This window comes from Diplotaxodon limnothrissa, linkage group LG12, assembly GCF_057381915.1.
Source record: "Diplotaxodon limnothrissa isolate DT_005_m linkage group LG12, D_limnothrissa_male_GT1.1, whole genome shotgun sequence".
Classification (NCBI taxonomy): domain Eukaryota; kingdom Metazoa; phylum Chordata; class Actinopteri; order Cichliformes; family Cichlidae; genus Diplotaxodon; species Diplotaxodon limnothrissa.
The window spans coordinates 1,096,326-1,119,983 of NC_140607.1; the positions used below are offsets into that span (position 1 = coordinate 1,096,326).

General features: G+C 42.4%; 2 protein-coding genes across 5 annotated transcripts; one reads left to right on the top strand and one right to left on the bottom strand.

Annotated features, from left to right (window-relative positions):
* Positions 1–3,443: 3,443 nt before the first annotated feature.
* On the top strand, positions 3,444–16,394 carry golph3a (golgi phosphoprotein 3a). The gene is made up of 4 exons (XM_085367012.1): positions 3,444–3,816; positions 6,131–6,262; positions 10,621–10,735; positions 11,134–16,394. Exons 1-4 carry the CDS (start codon positions 3,607–3,609, stop codon positions 11,556–11,558), a joined length of 882 nt encoding a protein of 293 aa, XP_085223138.1. The 5' UTR covers positions 3,444–3,606; the 3' UTR covers positions 11,559–16,394.
* On the bottom strand, positions 10,832–22,008 carry LOC146620620 (E3 ubiquitin-protein ligase DTX3L). Of its 4 annotated transcripts, none has more exons than XR_014906608.1 (6): positions 21,936–22,008; positions 18,599–19,570; positions 16,868–17,085; positions 15,737–15,802; positions 14,877–15,472; positions 10,832–12,983 (listed from the first exon to the last, which is right to left on the bottom strand). XR_014906608.1 is itself a non-coding variant. In XM_085367011.1 (5 exons), exons 1-4 carry the CDS (start codon positions 21,957–21,959, stop codon positions 15,733–15,735), a joined length of 1,284 nt encoding a protein of 427 aa, XP_085223137.1. In that variant the 5' UTR covers positions 21,960–22,008; the 3' UTR covers positions 13,313–15,472; positions 15,726–15,732. The 4 variants fall into 4 exon arrangements, 1 of the variants encoding a protein (XP_085223137.1); XR_014906607.1 differs by having other exon boundaries at positions 10,832–12,978; positions 15,726–15,802; XR_014906606.1 differs by having other exon boundaries at positions 15,726–15,802.
* Between the last annotated feature and the right edge of the window lie 1,650 nt (positions 22,009–23,658).

Sequence of the window (23,658 nt, forward strand, 5' to 3'; positions counted from 1 at the left end):
CCAACACCTGCTGTAGACTGCTGGATGGTGCTGTTGTTGTCCTTACTAAGCGGTGTAAGTACCTTCCTCTCCTCCATGCTGATATTGGATGCTGGGGACTTTTCTTTGCTGAGACAGGCCGACATTTTCATCCACAGTTGCTCTGCTTTCACATCTGCGGTGTTGTTGTTTTGAATTTCTGACTCTGTGGCTGTGATCAGTTACACAATCTCAGCATCATAGCAAAGTTCAGCCCTTTTGCAAGGATATTTTTCTCTGCTTGAGTGAGTTGTTGACAGTTTTTCTCTCTCTTACATGTCCACATCCTCCATGTGACATATCAGTGACCTTATGGCCAATAGTTAGTCAGTGGTCCTAGTTTAGGTCATTTTACAAATGTCCTGTTTATAAGGTTGGAAACCTGCAGTCAGCTGAGACTGAAGAAGTCACCTGATGATGACGAAGCGTTTCTCCCACTGAAAACAGATGAACAGAATCAACTTTCTGGGATTTCCTTACCCGGATGATTGAGCGTGCGTGAAGGCATACCTCCATCTAAGTTTTCTTATAGATTTTTTTTCTTCAGTCCATTTTTGGTCAACTTTTGTACCCTGGGAAAGACAGGCGAACTCCCTCACAAACAGTATGAAGAATAGGTATAACAGAGCTACTCTACAGGGCAAATGGTACAATAGCGCCATTTATTGGTCTTTTTAGGGTACTGCTTCATAGGAAACTTCAACATCTGCTGATTTTAATTCCATCCATTCTCTTCAAACACTCTTCTTGTCTAAAATAGTGGCAGGGGTTTGGACCTTAACCCAGCTGTCATCAGTCCAACCTGAGACAGTTGCCAGTCAAAAGGTAAGGGTTATAATTTTATTTTATTTGTAGTTTTTAAATCCTAGCACCAGAATAAATTAAACCCAGCTATAGCCGGGCGGGTGCCAACTGACAAAAATCTCGGCAGAAGTTCTTGAGAGAAGAGGCTGAATAGTTTAGGTGGGAACAGTAGGTTATATAAGACCAGACTGTTGTTTATTTTTTATGAATGTTTGCTGATAATTCATGTCCCTCTGCATGTGGGGTGGTCACCTACTAACTGGAAGGTTGGTGGTTTGATCCTAGTCTGCTGCCAAATATCCTTGGGCAAAGACATTAACCCCATGTTGCATCTCTGATGTATCAATCAGTGTGGATGTTAGACAGGAAGTGTGTAGGAAAAAGTGACAACTAGTGTAGAGCGCTGTGAGTGCTCAGATAGAGCAGAAAAGTGTATCCAGTCCATTTACCATATGTGGGATTGATTTTAGCTCTGCTCTTAATTCGCCTCAGGTCCTTCTGAAAAACTGATCCAGCTGAATGTGGATCCATGTCTAATGGACCTTTAAACATGCAGTCATACATCCCTTACTTAAGAAACCTGGCCTTGATAGTTCTGTTATGTCGAATTTTAGACCTTTCTCCAAGCTTCCCTTTTTAAGCAAGATCTTGGAGAGGATTGTACATACCCAGCTGTTAGACTACTTGAATGACTCGCAGCTGTCTGAAATCTTTCAATCCGGTTTTAAGCCCTTTCACAGTACGGAGACAGCTCTTGTTAAAGCTATGAATGACATTCTTGTTGCGACTGATTGTGGTAAATATGCTGCGCTTGTCTTATTGGACATGACAGCTGCATTTGACACAGTGGACCACGACCTGCTGATCTCCCGCTTACACCACTGTGTGGGAATTTCTGATTTGGCATTGTCGTGAATAAAATCATAACTTTCCGAAAGGAGTTTTTGTGTTAAGCTGGGGTTGGCCGCGTCCTCTGTGGCCCCTCTGCTTTGGGGTGTCCCCCGGGGATCTATCCTCGGGCCCTTATTTTTCTCGCTGTATTTACTCGCTCTTGGTGCGATTTTTCGTAAACACGGAGTGTCATTTCATTTGTATGCCGATGACTGCCAGCTTTACTTACCTTTTAGTCATTTGGATACCTCCCCATGTCAATCTCTGCTTGACTGTCTTAGCGATGTCAAATCATGGATGGCAAATAACTTTCTAAATTTTAATGATCAAAAACAGAATTTTATTTGGCCCGCATCGTTCTACTGATTCTCCAGATGTTGATTTTGGTGATTTGACCTCCCATTTGAAAAGTTCAATCACTGATCTTGGTGTTAAATTTGATTCCGCACTTACCTTCGATGGTCATGTAAATGTTAAAATCAGCTTTTTATCACCTCAGACGCCTGTCGAAGGTCAAGCCTTTTCTTTTCAAAAGCAAATTGGAAACTCTTATTCATGCTTTTATCACCTCACGTCTGGACTATTGTGATTTCCTTTTAATTGGGCTTGGGTTGGGCACTTTGTCAAGCCTGCAGTTAGTGCAAAATGCAGCAGCACGATTTTTAACCGGTAGTAGAAAATTCGATCACATCACTCCGGTCCTGGCTTCTTTACATTGGCTTCCCATTTAATTTAGGGTTCGTTTTAAAGTCCTTTTATTGGTTTTTAAATCTTTAAATTGTCTGGCTCCTGTATGCTTATCTGATTTGCTGAAGTCACATGTTCCTACTCGCTCGCTCCGTTCAGCTGAGCAGCTGTTGCTGTCGGTTCCTAAGTCGCGGCTGAAATGCAGAGGAGACCGATGCTTTGGAATAACCCTCCCCTCCATATTAGACAAGTGTCATCAGTGCAGGTCTTTAAGTCCAGATTGAAAACCTACTTTTATTCCCTGGCTTTTAGGAAACTGACACCTTTCTTATTAATTTATTGTATTTTAACTTTGTTGTTTTGATTTGTGTTGTTCAGCACTTTGGTCTGCCTGGTGTGTTTTTTTAAAGTGCTATACAAATAAACGATGATGATGAACTGGTATCGCTCTTTCATGTCAGACGGGCCACAGCAGGTGAAGATGAACTCTGTCTTCTCTGACACGGCGTTTAGCACCTTTACACTCATGACTGTACTAGCTCCCAGCCAAATCAATATGTTGTGAAACTCTCAAGAATTACTAGCAGACCATCCTCACACAGGCAGACGGCATTATAACAGATCTGCATGCTCTGCATTCTGAGTATGTTTTATTAAAGTTCGGGCAACGGTACACAGCTTTTCTATGTCAGCACGACCAGTACAAGCACTCATTCCTTCCCTGTTAGTTAAGATGATTAATGGACACAGAGCACGAGAGGAACAGGTCCAGAATAACTAATTTGGTTCTTTAATCATGTTTATCTTGTGGTTCCACTTGGGAACAAGTGTATTTTTAATGTACTTATTTGTTTTCATGAATCTGTGTATGTATTTAGATTTTGTTATTATATGGAGGAGTCCAGTGGGTCTGTCCAAGCATGAGCCTTTTAGCCAGCTGGTGTGGCGTTCAGACTAAGTTAAAGGTGGGTCGCTTGGTATCCAGCAGGACTGTGGTACCAAACCCATCCAGCAGGTTTGGTACCACAGTCTCCGCTCGGCGCCATATTAGACAGACGCTGGTGCGGAAGGTGGGGAAGGGGAGGAGGACTCCTCCTGATAAGGGTACTAACCTATACGCAAAATACTTATGGTTGACAAGTACTTGGGTGAACGTAGTCCCAGACTTGCTGCTTTCGTAGTTGTTGAGCACACTCGCCGGCAGAAATGACTTCGTTGACTCAGAGGAGTTCGGGCCTCGTGCAGAGGCGGACCGAAGCCTCGCGTAACGCCGCTGAGAAAGACCGACCGTCCGGCCAAGAAGACCACGGGCCCCGGCGAGCGGAGGATCAGGACGATGATGATACCGGAGACTCCAAAGAAACACGTCTTACACTGATGGAAGAAGTGTTGCTGTTAGGACTGAAGGACCGAGAGGTAATGGCAGATAAACTGCGCCTTAACGCTGTAGCAAATAAGCTAAATGTTATCGCTCGGCTAACGTTAGCTGTAGTCTCCAAACAGCTCTATGTAAGTTAGCATCCCTGCTTGCTACAATGCTAGCTGTAGCTAACAACAGTTGCTGTCTTCAGTCTGCAGCGAGATAGCTAATGTCTGGTGCTACACGATTATGAGAAGAAATGATATTTTCCAGTAGTTCAGCAGTAATGGTCGGAGAATAAGTGCGGCGATCCTGGCGTTGATGTTAGTAGCTCCAAGCTAACACAATGAGTAAGAAGAATAAACGGAATGGAGTCAAAGTAAAAAACTGTTTACAGGAGTGTTTGATTATAACTAATACAAAGTGCTACAGTACCAGTGAAAGGTGTGTTTAGATGTATCGATGATTTGCTGTCACTGAACTACGAACAGCAAGCAAAGTGAAATCCACCGATAAATCTAAAATCCTCGAGTACGGATTCAGTCCCGTTCACATAACATTAGGAATGCAACTAAAACGGAGTCATTCAACCTCCAAATTTAACAGGAAACTTGTGTCAGTTTAAACAAAATTACAAACCATGTTTGCTCGTTTTAACTTTGACGTCAGCAACACAAACAACTGTTTTTTCTTCTGTAGAGAGTAAATGCAGCAGCTTCAGTAGCCAAATGGCTGATGGAGAGTTTCAGGTACACAACAAGACTCCAGTTTATCACAAATTTGGCTGAGAAATGAAGACGGATGAGTTTCAGTGGGTGACCAAACATTATTCCTTCAGATCCATGTTGATAAAGTAGAGCGTGGTCCTCTCTCACCCATGCCACGGCTGTGGGACTCTGCTTTGATGACAAGTTGCTGCTGATTGGTTGTTAACAGAACTGATAATCTGATATTCAGGTCATCTAGAATTGAAATTGTCAACAATATTGAGACAAACGGTGCTGTGTTTGCCTCCTCCAGCTGACAGACAGACCAGCACTCAGTCCCTCCCTCACTGACTGAAGTAGTTTACATTCACAGCACTGAACAACTTCAGGAGGAATGTCAGAGGTCAGAAAAGCTCTGCTGCAACAACAACTGTTAAATAATGATCATAAAAGTTAGCCTGGGTGGTGCACACATTAAAATGAGCCATTTACTCAGTTTTCAGTCGTGTGACCGACTCACAACCCTGGTGGCCAAAACATGATTCCACTGTGATGCTAACAGTGAACAACGATGACATTTGTGGTCCATATTCTGCCTCAGAAGTGTCAAAGTGTCTCCCAGAGCTCACTCAGCTTACACTGCTGTCAGTACGGACACATGCATATATGTTCTGTCAGGATCGGTGAGTAACTCTGTGGGAGGTGAGGAACAAGACATTTTTGATCGTCAAAGCAAAAGTAAGCGCGCAGCTTACTCCCCTCCAGATCCAGAGCTCTTTGGAGCACGTTATCACGTCTCTGTATGTCGCTGCGTTCCTCTTTCCCTCGACTCTGATTGGTCTTCCAGTTCTTGCTGCTAGAAAGCATCTCCACAGCATGATGCTGCCACCACCATGGGCAGCACCTGTAAGGAAGTGATGAGGGACGCCTGGTTTCCTCCAGACATGACGCTTGTCTTTCAGGCCAAAGAGTTCAATCTGTGTTTCATCAGACTTTTGTTTCTCATGGTCTGAGAGTCCCTCAGGTGACAAACTGCAAGCGCCTGTCATGTGCTGCTCAGATTAGCCAGCTCTAAGAAGTGTTTCCAAACTCCTGTTTATAGATGATGTTACTGTACTCTGGGACCTTCAGTGCCAGAAGTCTTTTTTTGTACCCTTCCCCTGATCTGTGCCTCGATACAGTCCTGGTTTACACACGTTCTTGGACTTGATGGCTGGGTTTGTGCTCTGACTTGTGCTGTTACCTATGGGAGCTTATGTAGACAGCTGTGTGCCTTTCCCAATCATGTACAGTCAACTGAATTTACCACAAACAGGATGCAGTTCGATTCTCCCACCTCCCTTTATGGGGGGTTTGCATGTTCTCCCGTGGTTGCGTGGGTTCTCTCCAGGCTCTCCAGCTCCGCCCTCCATCCAAAGACATGCAGTTAGTGGGGTTGAGTTAGTTGGTGCCCTTAGGTGTGGATGTGAGTGTGAATGGTTGTCTGTCTCTGTGTGTTAGCCCTGTGACACACTCATACAATTCAGTTTTATTTATATAGCACCAAATCACAACAAAAGTCGCCTCAAGGCGCCCCAAGTACCTGCAATGATTTGGTACTGAGCTCGTCGGCTTCTGGCACTCTTTGACAACCTGGATTGTGACGATGTGTCCCATTGCACAGGGCTACACCTCATTCTGGAATGACTGCATTTCATCAGGGCTGCGAGGGTGCATGCTGATCGAGCTGGCCCTGCGAGGACGCCTTCAGCTGGAGGCCTGTGGCATGAGGAGGAAAGGTCTGCTGGCCAGGAAGGTACGACACGGTTATGTTTAAGCTTTCACTGTGTACACAAGCTGTTTCCCGTTTAGACATCGTCACCCTGCTGGTGTATTAGTGTCATGGTGTCACGGCGTGTAGTGAAGGCCTGCACAGGAACAATCATCTTTAACAGATGTGTAATATCAGCTGTTCATGTCCAAGCACACACCTAAAATCTCATGTTGTTACAGTTTTGTATCTTCTAATCAGTTTTTATTGCATTGAAGATGTTCTTTGTTTTTAATTCAGTTTCATTTCAGTTCAGTTTGGATTCATTCAAAATGTTTAGTTTTTATTAGTTATTAGTCTTTTTAACCCTTTAAAGCCGGTCAGAGCAGCACGCTCCGTTTTGCGTAACTATTTTTAATCCCAGTAGAACTGCAACCACGCAAGCTAGCGCAATAATTTTTTTCATAAGAAACCGGAGGAGTTGTACTGACATCTTATGCCATCAGCTTGTCCTCGGTCACGGTTTCCTTCCACATAAAGCTTTGCAAAAATTTCATAAAAAACACTTGCAGGAACAAAAACATAATATTCCAGAAACACGCTTTGCCGATCCGATCAGCTGTTCATAGCACTTCCTACATTGGAATAGACGTCAGCGCGAACTATCACATGTCCGCCATCACCTGCCCGGAACCGGAAGTGACGTCATTTTTCGCGGAAATGTCGTTTTTTTACCTTCAGGGCCTCATGAGCCTATACTGGTGTTTTTAAAAGTTATGTTTGACTTTATGACTTTCTGTGTCGTTTCTGGGATGCTTAGGACTCAGATTGCACTGCTGGAAATAGTTTATTTTGATGCATATGCCATTTTCTTTGCAAATTTGCATGATAATATTTATTTTTGGTTTTCCTGCAGTATATAAAAATTGGTGTATTTCAAAAACAAAACTATGAAGACACTCAAAATAAATTTCCTGTGGTTGGAAATAGGGCTGGGCGATATGACCCAAAATTCATATCTCGATATTTTTTTAGCTGGATGGCGATATAAGATATATATCTCGATTTATTTATTAATTAATTTTTTTAAAGCCATAAGTTAAGAACAAAAAGAGAGTTCTTAGTCACACTGTGTCCCAGATGTCACACGGGCACTTTTATTTACATACAGCGTAGATGTACATGAAGAAATTACTCAAAAATAAATTATCAGCATTTATTAAATAATCATGGTCCATAAATAAAAGAAAACAATGTTGTTTTTGTGCATAACAAAAAGCTCACAATTGTGCAGTCAAAATGTAAACTAATAGACGCTGAGCATAATAACAAAGAGACAGATTTCACAGCTGCACCACGTCTCTGAACAGGTGCCATTTGTGGTCCTTATACACACACAGTACGGTAATATTACGTTGAAGCACAGTACGTATCACTCCGCGAGGCTCCTCCTCGGTAGCCGTAATCCTCCGACAATCCATCAAGCGGTGCAGCTCCGTAGCTTAGCAAAGTCATATTAAAACATTTTTTGACAGATTGCTGAGCGCTGTGTACCACATAAAATCGGTTCGCGGTCAGTAGGCACAACCAGAATTCATACATAAGGCGCGCTGTCGATTTTTGAGAAAATGAAAGGATTTTAGGCCGTGCAGCCCCTCCGGGCTGCATGTCGTTAGCGCAGTTAGCTCGTTAGCGCGGTTAGCTCGCTAACACGTTGACGCCGCCCAGCCCCACGCACGGTAACTCGCTAACGGAGATTTTCCGCTTTCATCTTGTCATTGCCTGTAGGTGAAGCTATGGGGGAGGCGGAGTTGTGTTCAGTGAAGGAGAGGCGAGGCCGAGTAACCTTGCGTAGAGACAAAAGTGGACGAAAGAGAGGCAAACCTGCGGCTCCACAAGTATAATTATAACGTAACATAGACTATATCGATATAAACGATATTGTCACATCTTATATCTCGTATGAAAATATATCGATATTTTTAAAAAAACTCGATAAATCGCCCAGCCCTAGTTGGAAATAATTTTGTGCAACTTTTTTGTATTTACGGTTAGGGCTGCTCAATTAATCGAATTTTAATCTCGATTACGATCTGGGCTTTCAACGATCATTAAAAATGACTGATTATTAGCCCCTCCCTCATGCTTTACTCTCGCGCTGCTCCGTGTGGCAAATCGAGCGCACCTCTCTGCATTTCGAACACGTGTCACAACAATTGAGGACCCGAGGGAAGCACGTGGCTACTGTTGCTACCCGATCCGTACCACGCATATGCAAATCTTACGTCACTTCCTCTCTTTGCCAACATTGCGACAGTTAAGAGTGACACGGTTAGCGCCCAGTTAGCTCCTAGCATTTCTCAACAGCTCTGCCTCCTTTTCGACTGCCGGGACATTTAAACTATGGATAATCCGTTTACAAACAAATTCATGCTTTTCTCGTCCCCCGATTAAACAACAGCGCTGTAAAATAAGAAGAATGGCGCCTAATTACAGACTTACTAATACTGACTTAGTAATATGACACGTGAAGATTCAGCAGCCCGATTAAGTGTTTACTGACAATTGACAGTGATAGCGGACATAATCATCGCTGTTCCATCAATCCTCTCTACACAGACGAGCATAAACGCACTCTACTATCACTAAATCAAATTTAACACGCGTTTGTAATGACGCTAGTTCATTTTACAATAGGGTTCATTCGCTCGGTCAGCAGGTGGCGGTATCCTTGTACACTGGGGAGTAAACTGCCATTAAACGAAGAGAAGAAGAAGAAAAATCTGCACATGCGCGGTACGGATCGGGGAGTCCTGATCTGTAACTATCGTTTTATTTTTCGTTTTTGTCTACATTACATTGAAATGTTTCATTACTGCAAACAATTTAAGAGATACTTATTATTCTTAACAGATACTCTGACCCGTAACTAGCGTAAAATGCTTCAGCCGGGAGGAGACACCTTTCACACATGCGTAGTACCGATCAGGTTTCCGGTACGGATCGGGTAGTGACAGCTCTGACGTCCACTTGTTTGTTTTCCACATAAACCTTTTACGGTAAAGCTGAAGATCCTGTTGAGATTTTTCAAAATAAACTGAATCACGTGAAAGAGTACGCAGAGTGTTTACGGATGAGAAGTGAAAGAGCCGTCAGGTGCTAAAACATAAACCTTCGACTCAAACATTAGAACAGGCTTTTCCCCGCAGCACGCCGTGTAATGAATACAAAGCAAATGCGGCTGTTACAGTTTCATGCATCGGTCAAAACACTCGACTCCAGCTACACGGCGCCCGGCTGAAACACTTCACACAGGTCGAGCTGCCCGAGATTCACCGAACTGACAGAAAATGTAAGCGTTTTGTGATATATGTGGTTGTCGGGACGATGAATGTCCTATTTCGGGATATAACATTTTGGTCATATGGCACAGCCCTAGGTATTACAATAAACCACAACTTAAAGTTTTACTAATAATGCGCTAATAAAAGGTTTCACCAAACTAGCAAATACTAAAACTGAGCATCGTTTTATTTTATTTTGATGTTAATTTTTGATAACAAAACATCAAGCTGAGATTTGATGTGTTTCTCAACAACGATGCTCCATCTGGTGGCTGCTTAGGACACAACCATTTATCATAATTGAGAATAAAATTTTAACAGATTAACTGACTAGTAAGTCTGGTACTGACTAGTGACAGCAGCGACGATGACTAGTCCCACACATGCCTAGTTGTTTGTATTTTCCCATATGGAAAAGATATTTATAAATCTTATAAAGTTTGTTCGGTCTTGTATGAAACTTGTATGAAAAGCATACAAGAGTGAAAACTACGGAAGCGTAGAGCTGCCACCCAGGCAAAAGAAAAATACAAGTGTATCACGTTATAACGTGAAAGGTTATTATTGTTCTAACAAGATACTTTTCACGTTTGTACAACATAATATCACGTTCGTACAATATAAATATTATATTGTACAAACAGGAAAAGTATCTTGTTAGAACAATAAACCTTTCACGTTATAACGTGATACACTTGTATTTTTCTTTTACCTGGGTGGCAGCTCTACGCTTCCGTAGAAAACAGATATAAGATCCCTTGAAAAATGATATAATGAAACTTGTATGTTTTGTATACTTCCTAAAAAAAATTATATGAAAGTAATGAGAAAGTGGCCACTTTCATGAGTAAATCATATGTTTTTACTATTTCTTTTCCATATGGGTTAGTTCACTCGGTGCTGTTTCACGTCGTGTCAGTCTTTACTATAATAATCTGCTCCCACTTTGTTGGTAAGGACTTTTTCATGGTTCAGCAAAGCCTGGATTAACTTCAGGATTCTTTCAGGGTTAAGAACATTTCCACGCTCTGCCTGCTCTGATTCTGGATGCATTTGCAGGTGATTTGCAAGTCAGATGCTCCTACAGGTGATGTGCTCCTGGACGAAGCTCTCAAACACATCAAAGACACTCAGCCACCAGAGACTGTGCAGAGCTGGATCGAGCTGCTCAGCGGTGAGTTCAGCTGTCCTGCTGCTGTGGGCTCTCCCACTGCACTGTGTGCTTCCTCACTGTGTTTCCAAGTGATTCTTAGCAAAACACTGTGTCTGCAGGTAAAGTGTAGTTAGAGTGTGAGTGCTGTGATGTGTGCACTGTGAAGCAGGTAAATAACAGTCTTCCTGAATAGGTTGACAGGCATGTTGTTGTAACAACCAGTCCACCGACAACTTTAAAGAACCGGCATCTCCAATCACACCAAACTGTCTACAGTTTATTGAGCTAAAGGTTCATTGAGGCCTTTGCTGTACTGGCGCTGATGCGGTTTTCCTGTTGTCTGTGGTGTAGGCGTAGCTGAGCTGGTTATGCTGGCGTGTGACGGCACTAACGCTCTCTGTTCTGTTGGCTCCTTGTAGGAGAGACGTGGAACCCGTTGAAGCTTCATTACCAGCTGAGGAACGTCCGTGAACGGCTGGCCAAAAACTTGGTGGAAAAAGGTGTCCTGACTACGGAGAAGCAGAACTTTTTGCTGTTTGACATGACGACACATCCCCTGACCAACAACAACATCAAACAGCGCCTCATTAAGAAGGTGCAGGAGGCTGTGCTGGACAAGTGGGTGAATGATCCTCATCGAATGGACAAGCGGCTCCTGGCTCTCATCTTCTTAGCCCATTCCTCTGATGTTCTGGAAAATGCCTTTGCCCCCTTGTTAGATGATCAGTATGACCTCGCCATGAAGAGAGTGCGGCAGCTGCTGGAACTGGAGCCAGAAGGGGAGAGCATGAAGGCCAACACCAACGAGCTGCTATGGGCTGTGGTGGCTGCTTTCACTAAATGAGGGAACAGCAGGCAGTGGCGTTGACGTGACAGTGGGGGTGAAAATTACTCCTGACCCTGACATTTTGACTTTAGTGACTTCTGGTACCAGACGCCTGGATTTTGTGGCATGGGCTGCCCTGTTTCCTCTTTCTGTTTCTTTTCCTTCCTGATGATTCTCTTTGATGATGCTCCATGACCCTGTCTCTACCCTGCATCAGTTATGTGTTCACTTTCATAAAAACTAGCTGTGGTTAAATGCCACGTCACATGAAGTGCTTGCTGATGGTATGGGTAGGCCTGAAATCACTGATTCATATCCTGTTTTTCTTTTTTTAAGAGTGTGGTACAGATGTCACAGGTTATCAACAATGATGTACATGTGCACAGCAGCAGGAAAGTAAAAGGTTAGATGAGCTGGAGTCTAATTTATTGGGAGTAACATCTGTACTGGTCCACTCTGTGACTGTGGGCCACCATCAGATTGAGTTCCAGATGTTTGCTCAGTTGTTGGGACACTAACTCCTGTTTGGTTTGGCTCTGTTGTGCTGCTGGCATAGTTAGAAGTGAGTCACTGAAAACCGGTATAAATTTGATCGTGATGATGAAACCTCTCCTACAATACCAGTGTGGCCACCGTCGAGGCACGAGCACGGACCCGTACATGATGGAGCGAGCCTTGCATCATCAACGCACCCAGTGACGGACGATGCTGTAGCACTGAAGCTATCCTGGCTCCATGTTCTTACTAACCCACAGGGTTTTGTTTTCATTTGACACCAGTCTGTAGCTCTGTAACGTCACTGGTTTGTATGGTCGTTTACATGTTGGGAATGAAGAAGGAAAACTTGATGTATAGCTCGCTCACACTTGGACCAGGCTTTTGACTAGAGAAGTGCAATTTCAGCTCCAATTTTGAACAACTTTGAGAACCCATGATGATAATAAACAAAGTTCCTCTCTGGTTTGCAAAAACGCTGGCATCAAGTGTTGAGAAGCCAAAAGTCATTTCCCATCAGGCTGTGGCAGTTTCCAGTTCAACGCAGAACAACATCAGACACCATAAAAGCAGCTAAGTGCTGTCGGCCTGGGGCGGCGCGCCCGTGTCGTCGTTAGCGCTGTGGTGTCTCGTGGTTGGCTGAGGCCTTTTGTGTGGACTTTGCATGCTCTCCCTGTGCTGCATGGGTTTGCTCCAGCTAGTCCTCCCACAGTCAAGACATGCATGCTTGGGTAAATGGTCATTCTAAGGTGGTCATGGAGATGATGTGCATGAAGTGTACAGAATAAAGTCCTGTGTGTATGTGTGGTTGGTAAAGACTAGAGCTATACAGCTGTGAGCGGTCTCGCTGTTCGTGGAGGAGTTCCTGTGGGATTAACACGGCCGATCGTGGACCAGGGTACGCTCCTGCAGAAGGTGCTTTGGATTTGAGCTTCTGTCGTTTCTGTGCTGATCAAAGGAGAAATGTTCTCAAAAGTAGTTGAACAAAAACAGTTCTGAATTATTTGCAATGAAAACAGATTTTGGTGCAGGACTAATATCAGCCCTATAAGGAGTTTGGAAAGAGCTGATGACCTTCACAGACACACACCGGCTAATGTTAGCACGCCAGGGTTAAAGCAGCAGGTGGTGGGACAGCGCCTTTTTACTCTGTTTACTAAGGATCAAATGTTCCACTTTGATAGAGAACAAACTCAGCATCAGTGACAGCTACAGTTGGTACGTTCCCAACTACAATGACACATTTCAGTGAGACATGGTGCTGAATGCAGGCTCCTCCTCCAGAATGTGCTCACGCTGCCTGGTCTTGGGTGCATAAAATAAAAGTGTTCACTGAGTGAAACGAGCTCCGTCTGATGACTCATAATCCACCTCTTCTCCAGTACAGGGAAACTCCAGGAACCTCCAAACACAGCAAAGTCCCAAACTGACTGTTTACGTTACTCTGATGCGATGTACTGTCTGCACCACACAAGCTCAGTCTGGGAACCTGGACACTCCGTCTAATCGAGAACGTCATCTGAAACGTAAGCAGGTTCCTTCACCAGTAACAACCACGGCACACCAAAAACAAAAGGCCTTAAGAACTGCACAAACTGATTGCATCATGTTCATCGATGTGTATCTTTAATGCCATTATTTCTTCTTGGAAGCAGTTTTCAGTTTAAATGAGTATGAACCGTACCACTATCAGTGGAAAGAGTGTGGGTCTGTGATCTCAGTGAACCCACTCAAGATGTGCCCAGGAGTTCTGAGGTTATTTTAACTTGGTCGACTAATCCCATTGTGAAGTCAGAGGGTTAATCAGTAAAGTGTAACCTACAGTATGTAAATCAGAAGCTCTGTGTTTACATCTTTGCCCACTGTGGTTCTCAGTGGAGCCGATGTAGCCGTTGTCTCTACGTTTTAGCTGAACTCCTCAGATTGATCCGTCTGTTGGATAGCTGGGTACACGTCAGGCTGTCAGAAGAATCGAACCTCACATTCTCCTATTGATGTGTTTGAATTAGGCATAAGTTTATGGTTCACTGTCAAAATGTACAAAGCCTTTTCCCCATGAACGTGATGAAGGATGTTGCTTAATTAGGATGGCCTTCTTCTTTTCCATATCTAACAAGAGAAGAGACATCAGGAGGCTTGTGCATAAGGCATGACATGTTGCAGCAAAGTGATGTGTGCTCTCTAAATAAAGGGACCTCCAGTCTGTGTACTGTCCTGAAAACAGATCCAAGAACAGCCAGATCATAACGTGTGACTTCGATGTTTAAACCAAACTCTGTGCTTGTGTGAGCTGTGTAGCACTAATCTGTCAGGCCAGCTTCAATTCCAATGAAAATGACTGAACAGAAGTCACAGACACACCCACTCATGGTTTTTGTTGTTATTTGTTTGCAACACAGTGAATTCAGTCAGAATAAATGCAACTTTTATACAAAGTCCACCAAATGATGGATGACACAGCTGGGCACAGATGTGTGGTGCAGCCTGCTGTAGCGTACTGATAAACACAGCTTCACCAAACACTAGTGAAGTCTTACAGGGACGTTTAGGTTTGAACGTAAACACCAGGTAGAGTGAGCTGTGTCACCCTGTCGGTGGGTCGACACACTGATACACTACCCTGCATTCAGCACTCTGTCACCACAAACCTGAATAGTAAATGGAACAGTTCTTTCAAAGCGCTTCACACTCATTCATACAAGCACTATTTGCTCTTTCTGTGTGTGTTAAACGTCACACACTTTGTACACTCACGGACGCTCTGGAGAGCAACGTTTTAGCTCAAAGTGTGATGTGGGCTGAATGTTACTTTAGTTTGTTTAGTGATGATTCACTTCTCACCTCGTACATCGACTCTAAACTGTTCAAGGTTACAGGTGTGATTGAACAGGTATACAATCACAGCTCACTGACCAATCAGCCTGGAGAATAGCACCACCAGTCCTGGAGGAGCCATGCTGTGGCTGCCTGTGCTCAGAAGAGGAAATCAACATTACCTTCATTTAGCTTCATGTGGCTTATAATTTGAAAAAAAGGAAATTGGAGTTCTGGACAGTCACAAACATGCCTCCTAATCAGTGTACAAACATCTAAATACATATAATGAAAGAACAACACAAAAATCAGCATCATCCCAGCACTTTGCATGTTTGTTAGTCGACACTGAGTGAAACAACGTAGTCACTGCAGGTCCAACAACACAACTGAGTGACCCTGGGGATGTTAGCCATCCTCCTTATTAAGACCTCTGGTTAGTGTTACCAAAGTGCATTTATACAACGTAGCTGATATTTAATGGGGGGGAGTTAATGGAGAATCAACTTAAACTGGCTTCTTGTCAAAAATCACGACTCATGAAAGCACAGCGAGAGGAAACGCTTCGTGTGCCTTCAGCTGGTGATGAGCAGCGGTCAGTCTGGGACGGCTGCGTCTTTTACCTGTGACAAAGTGAACAGAAACACACGTCATAGCTCCTTACATCCACTCGTATGCACTGTTTGTGACTTTTTTTGAAATGGGACATAACTGTGTTTGACCTTTTGTGTTACTACTGTTACTTCTTTTGCAGATATTAGCTGCTTCCAACATTACAGGTTATATTAAATACAGTTTATGTTCAAAACGTCGAATCATGAAACAGGGACAAAACGTAGAAAAGGAATCGTAAGTGTTCTTTGTGCAGACACAAACCTTAAACTTACTCAATTCCTTTGACCTTCAGCTCATCTCGAACTCGGCTGAGATACTCGGGGTCGGGGTATCCGTAGCTGTAACACAGTCACAGGAAAATAAGTGCTGCCTTATATTCTTACTGTTGCACGTCATTAACTGCTGTCTACTCTTGTCCTTGATTGTGGTACGCTCGCCTCTATCCTCTCACCACCCAGCAGCAGATGGCTGCCTGGTTCTGCTGGTGTCTGAAACGTCCAGCATGTTGTTCATAAGGCTGTCTGGCTGTAAGGTGGGCTAATATGTAAGGTGTCTAACTTAAATGACATAGAAAGCACCTGGTAAACTAGCACTAACAAACCAAACTGAACTACAGCCAGTTTCACCTGTGATGAAAACTAATAATGAGCCTGAGACATTAACACAGACTGATGTAAAATAAAGGAATCGATACACGCTAGTTCTCTTTGCAAGGGAAGAACTGTTCGGAGGCAAAAACCTGCTGACATGCACTCATCAGTACATTTGTAAGGGGACGTCCACACCGCAGGTGCCGTCCAGAGACCGCAGCATGGACATGAAAGTAAGCGACTTCAAGCAACAGTGAACAAAAGAACCACCGATGTGGTAAATAAAGTGTGATCTCTGCAACCGGTGCTTGAAATGTTCACTAGCGATGCTTCCTGTGTGGACGCCCCTTAACCCTTGTATGGTGTTCGGGTCTGTGAGACCCGTGTTCAGTTTTTTTCAAAAGAAAAATTTAACAATTAATTATTTTTTCACGTGTAAATGTGTTGTGTCTTTCCACTCACTCCACTTGATTATAACTGATTTATTTATAACATTTTATATAAAAGAAAAACGAGAAGCACATTAATTCATAAATGTGATCTAACAAAGGTAAAGGGAAAAAATTAACCATGTTTGCTGTTCATATGTCTTGTAATTGGGATGAAGTAAACATCTGTTGAGTAATTTAACATAAAATTGTTTGATAGTGTTAATTTGGAAAGCCAAAACTCTAGCGGGTCCACCAGACCCATGAACACTGGCTGAGTAACAAAAATACGAACACCACACAAGGGTTAAATATAGAAGAGACTGAGGGTACAATCAATCCAAAATGATCGATCAATGAGCTGCAGTGTTGCCATTGTCCTTACTGAGTCGGTCCTCCATGTGTTGAGGTTTTGTGGTGGATATCGTTCCATGTGACTGTATTGTTTCTGCCACTGGTAGTGGAGCGTCCGATGGTGAAAATGAGTCTCTGATCGAAGGCTCGCCTCAGCAGGCCCAGCACCATCCTGCCCTCCGGGGAGTCTGGAAGGTAGGCGGTCCGGGATGCTCCTTCATATGGTTGACCTGGGCTGGGATGCTCCTCCTGCAGACAGACAGAAAAGGTTTCTCTGCTTTATCTAACTTGCCTAGACTCAATGTGGATTTGGCTCTCAGGTAGCTGTAGTTTGCAGTTGCTTTCTTTATTACTCTTTATAAAAGTAAAGCTTATATGTGCTGAAAAATTCTTAAAATTATGCACACAAGACAGAAGTTGTGAGTCTCACACGAATGAACCCACCCGTGTGCTTCATGTACACTCAGCTAGGACACAGGAGTACGACCTCCAAAACACCTCTTTGAGTTTTTGTTTGATGTGACAAATATTTAATATTGCGCGCCCTTCCTAACACAGCCCTCCCAGTTCTCCAGGCTGGTGACATCAGGAGCACACTGGGTCCTGCTCTGATCAAAGAGTTCACGTTGACACGAGTCCGTGTTGGATTTTGATCTTTCACCGTGTAATTACTGAATTTAGTACAGACCACTGTTTTACTGAAAAATGTAATGTGATTCCAGTAACATGAACTTTGTGACACATTACACCCAACACTGACCGTATAACAGTGGCAATAAATCAAGCTTTGCCGCACAGACGAGGTGATAACACCTCGATAAGACCAGTATCTGAGGTGTCAACAACACAACTTCAAAAGCTGCAGAGTTTGTCACCCCTGCAGGATCAGACGGGGCCGACGCTGTGACCAATGCTGCCTGATGCTCATGGCAGCAGACATGCCTGCTGTAGGGTTTTCTTTACAGTACAATATAAAGCACCTCCAGGTGATTCTTGTAGCGATTTGGTTCTATATAAATAAAATTAAATACAACAAGTTACATTTTGTCAGTGAACTAGCCAAAGCCATAATTCACTGACACGTGAACTAGGGCAATGGAAAGCTACATGACTGACTGCTCACTACAACACAACAACACAACCAAGAGGGTCATGCAATTGGACAAACACGCCCACTGCAAGAGTCACACAGGATCAAATCTGGTGCAGGTACTGATAAGAGTAGTAGAAGGGTCACCAGGACCAGGTGGTGACAGGAGCTAGACTCAGGCTATCTATCTATCAGGTATCTTGTTTTAGATTCAGATTGCTCCGTGAGACGATTTCAAGGTCACCTGACATTAGTACAGCAAAATAAAAACAGACGATTAAATAAAGTAAACAGAGTCACAACTCTAAAACTAATCAAGGTACCAAGAGACTAGGACCAAGTTATAATGGCGGGTATGCAGTTCTGAACAGATGAATGTTGACATGTGATTTAAAGGAGAAGTGGTGTGGTGCTCTGGTGGAAGTGCAGCCCAGAGTTTTGTGGTAGTGAGGTGAGCAGATGGAACATGATGATGATGATGTGAAACCTAGATGCTGCAGACTGGGGTCATGAAAGGGTAACAAAAACACACACACACTAAAAGTTAAGTTTTAGCCTATGCCTTAGTCTTATTTCTATGTTTAATAATTATGAGTCTGACCGGGTCAAACATGTCTGCCTGAAACCAGGAAGCAGATCACAGAGAAAATGACCTTGTATCTGCACTCTTACCTTTTGAATGCCACGTGGAATATAATAGTGGATGACTATTGTTCCATACTTCTCATAACCAGGCAAAGGTGAAGTGTTTTTGGTGACCTCCATAGTGCCTCCATCAGGCTGTGTCCCCTTTAGAGTGCCATATAACTCCCCACAGGTGGGACAGACTGGCTTGTATACAAAAGCTTTCTCCAGACAGTCGCTGCAGAAAGAGTGCTTGCACCGCAGTGTCTTTTTCTTATTTCTGACTATTGTTTCCATACAGATGGGGCAGGATTCATCATCAGGATCTTTGTGTGCCGATGAAGACGCTGAGATTCTGTTGCTCAGACTGTCTGTTGGAGTTTTGCTGACCAGACGCTTGGTTGAACGATTTTTCCAAAGAAACTCCTTAAATTCAGCTATGTGTGGAAAAGGTCCCATGACTGTTAGTTTATTGTTGCTTGGTTCAAAGATGAGAGTTGGGAATTTTCTCTGCAGCTTGTTCTGCTCGTGTAGATCCCCAGGGACAGATATGATGTGCAGGTCAGACGCAACTCTCTGGTAAAATGTGATGAACCTCTGCCTGACAAAGGCAGCTTGGCGGAACGAGTCGCTCTGTGGTCTGAAAGTAATCCGTGCAGTGATGTCAGACTGTGGTACAGGGACCAGTGAACAGTTTCCAAGAATTTTTCCAAGTTTTTCGTCACATTTTTTATTAATGTAGTCCATAACAACCCGAGACACTTCCACAGATTTGACACGAGTGGAAGCGTGATGACTGTGCTGACCTGTCCGTCCATGTGTAGCAGTACTGTGATGATCGGTCGCTCTTTGGCATCTTCTTACAAGTTTGTGCAGCTGTTCAAAGGTTCCTTTCACTCTGTAACAGGAACCCTTCTTCTCATAGGAGTAACAATCCTTCCTGCTTTCAACAATGTTCTTTAATGTTCCCTTATCTTTAAAAGGAGTTTCATCAATGCTGAGAATGATGTCTGTGAAAAACTGCAACGAGACAGGACAGCTTTAGTTATTTGATCATCAATGCCATTAAAATGCACTACATTATAATAAAGCTCAGAATATTGAGTCAAGAACTGTGTCCATACCAGAGCTGCCACGTTAGACAAACAAATAGAAACACAATAGAATAGAATAGCCTGTTATTGTCACAAAATTCTTGGTGCTCCACACCAGCTGTGCACGACATATAGGACAACAGGAATAACCATAACCACCCTTAACCCACACATGCACTGATAACACAGTCCCACCCCCCATTCTCCTCTATGAATGTCCATCCATCCATCCATCTTCATCCGCTTTGTCCGGGGCCGGGTCGCGGGGGCAGCAGCCTAAGCAAAGAGGCCCAGACCTCCCTCTCCCCAGCCACCTCCTCCAGCTTATCCGGGGGAATACCAAGGCGTTCCCAGGCCAGCCGAGAGATATAATGATAGTATGAATGTGCAATACTAAATTCTATGTGCAACAACCTGAACTGTATATACAAACATTATTTATTTACATATTTACTTTTTTTTTTTTTTACACCGGATTGTATATTTGTACATTTTATATATATTTTTAATACTGCTGCAGAACTGTGCACCCCGCCCCCATGTTTGCACTGAGTAGGAGATGCTCTGTATCTCATTGTACAACTGTATAGTGACAATAAAGGCATTCTATTCTATTCTATTCTATTCTAATCTACTCTACTTTATTCTATTCTACATAACAAACAAGAGGAATATTCCACTGCGTTAGGGTCAGGAAGATCTCTAAGTATTATCATTAATGATGATGATGATTATGATTCATGTTATGAAGAATAGTGCCATCAAAAAGAACATCATGTTCAGTATTGTACCATTGTGATGGCCAATGTGATGATTTTGTGGATAATTAAAGTCAGTCATATATCCACAAACACAACAAGCTGAAAGTCAGTGATGCTGCTCGGTTTGCAGTCCTGAATATCACGGCACAAGGATGTTATGTGTTTGTAGACTTTCTGCCCAGTTTGACCCATTTAGCAGAAGTCAGCCTGTTTAAGGCTCTGATGTCTATTCTGTGTGACTTACAGCAGTTATGACATGGTCTGATTTTCTCACCCAATAAAGGAATATTTCATATATCAGTCTACTCTTCATTCTATCAGACACAGTTATCACAGCTCGTACATTTGCTTTTTACACATATATGTAAACATTGAGCCAAATTTAGTAATGACAACATACTGAAGGAACAACATTTGTCTCTTATATATAATACATCTGTATATACACTGTCAAAAATACTTGAGTGTCTTTGAGTGAAGATTTAAGGTGATAGGACATATAAATAACTGCAACTCGAATCTTTACTGAAGCTCAGTGTTTGACACAGAGTTCACTCACATGTGCTGCACCAGTGTACCTACACATGTGATGTGCAGGTACAATAGAAATGATTTGATTTGAGAGTTCAAACTCACTGCTGTAATAACTAATAATGATTAGTATAATAACTATAATATTGGCCATATCACATTTACACTGACTTTAGTCTCATGAACAACATTAACTAATTGTTATTTACTAGCTAATCTTTGTTCAGTACAGATATGAAGCCCAACAATCATGTTTTACAGTCCTGTGGTCTCAGCCTCAGATACTTATTAAATCACACAAAGCTCATGTAGAAACAAACAAACAAACGAACAAAACATTTTCTCCTTCTTTTCTGTCAACCACAGGTTTCCAGCTATCATGGTTGCTAGGCAACCTGGGCAGCGCGACGGAGGCTAGACCGTCCCACTTCACAAGCCTCACACTTCCGGCCTTAGCGGTCTTTGAGTACGCGGCCCTTGAGGACCGTTGAGGCTGCGTACTTTAAGGCTGCAGACCCTGAATGGGGATTCAGCCGAAGTCTCCTTAAATTCAGGGAAATGTAGGACGCATTTGACGGCCGCATTTCGAGCAACCTTCGTCGCGTCGCTGTGACGTAATCGGCCTTAAAATGCGGCCTTTAAGGCTGCAGACCCTGAACTGGGATACAGCCAAAGTACCGTAGCACGAGTGGAAGAGCTCAGAGCAGAAATGTGCTCGTATTAATCAGAGATTCACAGCTTGATAGGTAGGGTGTTTTGTCAGAACACCGGAAGTCGTATTAAACAGCGGTGTGAGCGCCGTATCGCAGTTAACTCTGTTAACGCTGTTTTGTATAAGCTGCTTTTGCGATGAACTAAAGAAGAGAAAGCAGCGCACTCTAACCCTACGTGCTGCCAGAGCAACTGCGCAGATACGGTGCAGGCTACACTGCGCAAACCGGACCGCCGTAAAAACGTTGTTGTGCTTCCTTAGCTGTACATGAGAACAGAAGCACCTACCTCTGCTCTGCTGATCGCGGACATTGCAGCTGTCTGTGGACTCGGCGCAGACCCGACCCTCGCCTGCTTTCACTTTCAGCCTTTGTTCATCACGTGATCAAACTGGAAACAACTTTTTTTAACCTTGAATTTTTTTTTCAAAACTTTATTTGAAACTGTAACGTGAACAGTCAGTCATTCCAGTTCAGTTTGTACAGTCGAGATACAGGACAAATCAGCGCAACAATAAGCAGTACACTGAAAATAAGAAGGGTAAATAAATAAATACAGGGAAAAAAGAGGGACGTGACAGACTTCATAATAGCTTTGTACTTGAAAATTGTATCTGTGACAGCTCATTTGTTGAAAATTTCGGAATGAATTTCAATCAATTTATTTGAAGTTGATTTAAGAGAGTTTAAGTAATATTCCATTTCAATCAAAAACAAATGGGTTGAGTTTTGAAATTAAACAAATGAGTTACACTTTCAGGTTTAGTTTTACAAAAGGTAAATTTTCTATCAGTGTCACAGAATCTTGAAATGTTGTTTGTTTATTTGTTTATTTATAAGGAACCCCATTAGCTTCCACAACAGTGGTTGCTAGTCTTCCTGGGGCCCAAGCCATCAAATATCTCCAAATAAAATGTTACAACAATTAGATCTACAGTAAAGTTTTACAATACTGAAATGTAAACATGTGAATATTAAAAATTATATAAAAGCAGAAAACCAAAACAAAACACTCAAACAAAATACACAATTTCCATTACAAGTGATATTACCCTCTACAATTTTTACAAATACATTAAAAACTGCCTAAATAGGCTTTTAGGTGATTTTTAAAATTATGAATTGAAGCCAATTCTCTTATTGCCTCAGGCAACTTATTCCACTGAAACGATGCTCTGAATATAACAGAGTTTTTCAAAAAGTTACTTTTAACACGAGGAATTACTAAATTGTGGTTGGTTGAGAATCGTGTGGCATGATTATGAATTTCATCTGGATACTGCAACTGAGCACAAAAAAAATGTTGTGTATATGTTATGTTTTAAAATGTTATGTAGTATTTTCCTGTTGTAAATGTAATTCTCTTATTTTGTTTGTGATACAAAATCTAAAAGGAATAAGCCTTGCCTTATCCCAGTTGATATTTTCAAAAATAGCATTCCAAAAAAACTTCCTTCTTGGAGTTATTTTCTTCGCATTATACAAACATTCTCTAATATGTTTATTGGTGCATTTCTTGCTTAAGAGATCAATACCATTTATATAAAGAGTGTTAACGGATGCATGTGGTGTGTTCTGTTTTTTGTAGCCTTTCATTAAATCAATCAGTCCACTAGGAACGGACTTTATTACTGAACTAAAATCTTTAAATTTGATAGGGAATGTTTTTTTCAGTAATAAAGTCATTATAACTAAGTAGTTGGCCTTCAACGTCAAATAAGTCTTTTAAATAGATTATCTTTTTATCAATCCAATTCTGCAAATAAAGTGATTTGTTCCTTTTAGTGATACATTCATTATTCCAGATAATAGATCTATGTGGAGAAAAGTTATGTGAACAACATCGTTTCCAAGCTGTTTTTAACTGGTAACTTTGATATACTGTAATTACAAGACAATAAGAACTGTAGACCTCCAACATTCCTAAAAATGTTATGTGGCATGAAATGCCATAATGATCCAGGAGATTTTAAGCATTCTTTTAGCCATTTCACCTTAAATGTATAGTTCAG

What these genes read in the sequence shown, in the direction of transcription:
- golph3a (XM_085367012.1), top strand. Translation starts at nt 3,607, where the DNA reads ATGACTTCGTTGACTCAGAGGAGTTCGGGCCTCGTGCAGAGGCGGACC. An exon ending in TAGGACTGAAGGACCGAGAG is followed by an intron (nt 3,817 to 6,130) that starts GTAATGGCAGAT and finishes CCCATTGCACAG; the next exon opens with GGCTACACCTCATTCTGGAA. An exon ending in AAGGTCTGCTGGCCAGGAAG is followed by an intron (nt 6,263 to 10,620) that starts GTACGACACGGT and finishes ATGCATTTGCAG; the next exon opens with GTGATTTGCAAGTCAGATGC.
- LOC146620620 (XM_085367011.1), bottom strand. Translation starts at nt 21,959, where the DNA reads ATGTCCGCGATCAGCAGAGCAGAG. An exon ending in TTCCACGTGGCATTCAAAAG is followed by an intron (nt 17,086 to 18,598) that starts GTAAGAGTGCAG and finishes GTCTGTCTGCAG; the next exon opens with GAGGAGCATCCCAGCCCAGG. An exon ending in ACACATGGAGGACCGACTCA is followed by an intron (nt 15,803 to 16,867) that starts GTAAGGACAATG and finishes ACTGTGTTACAG; the next exon opens with CTACGGATACCCCGACCCCG.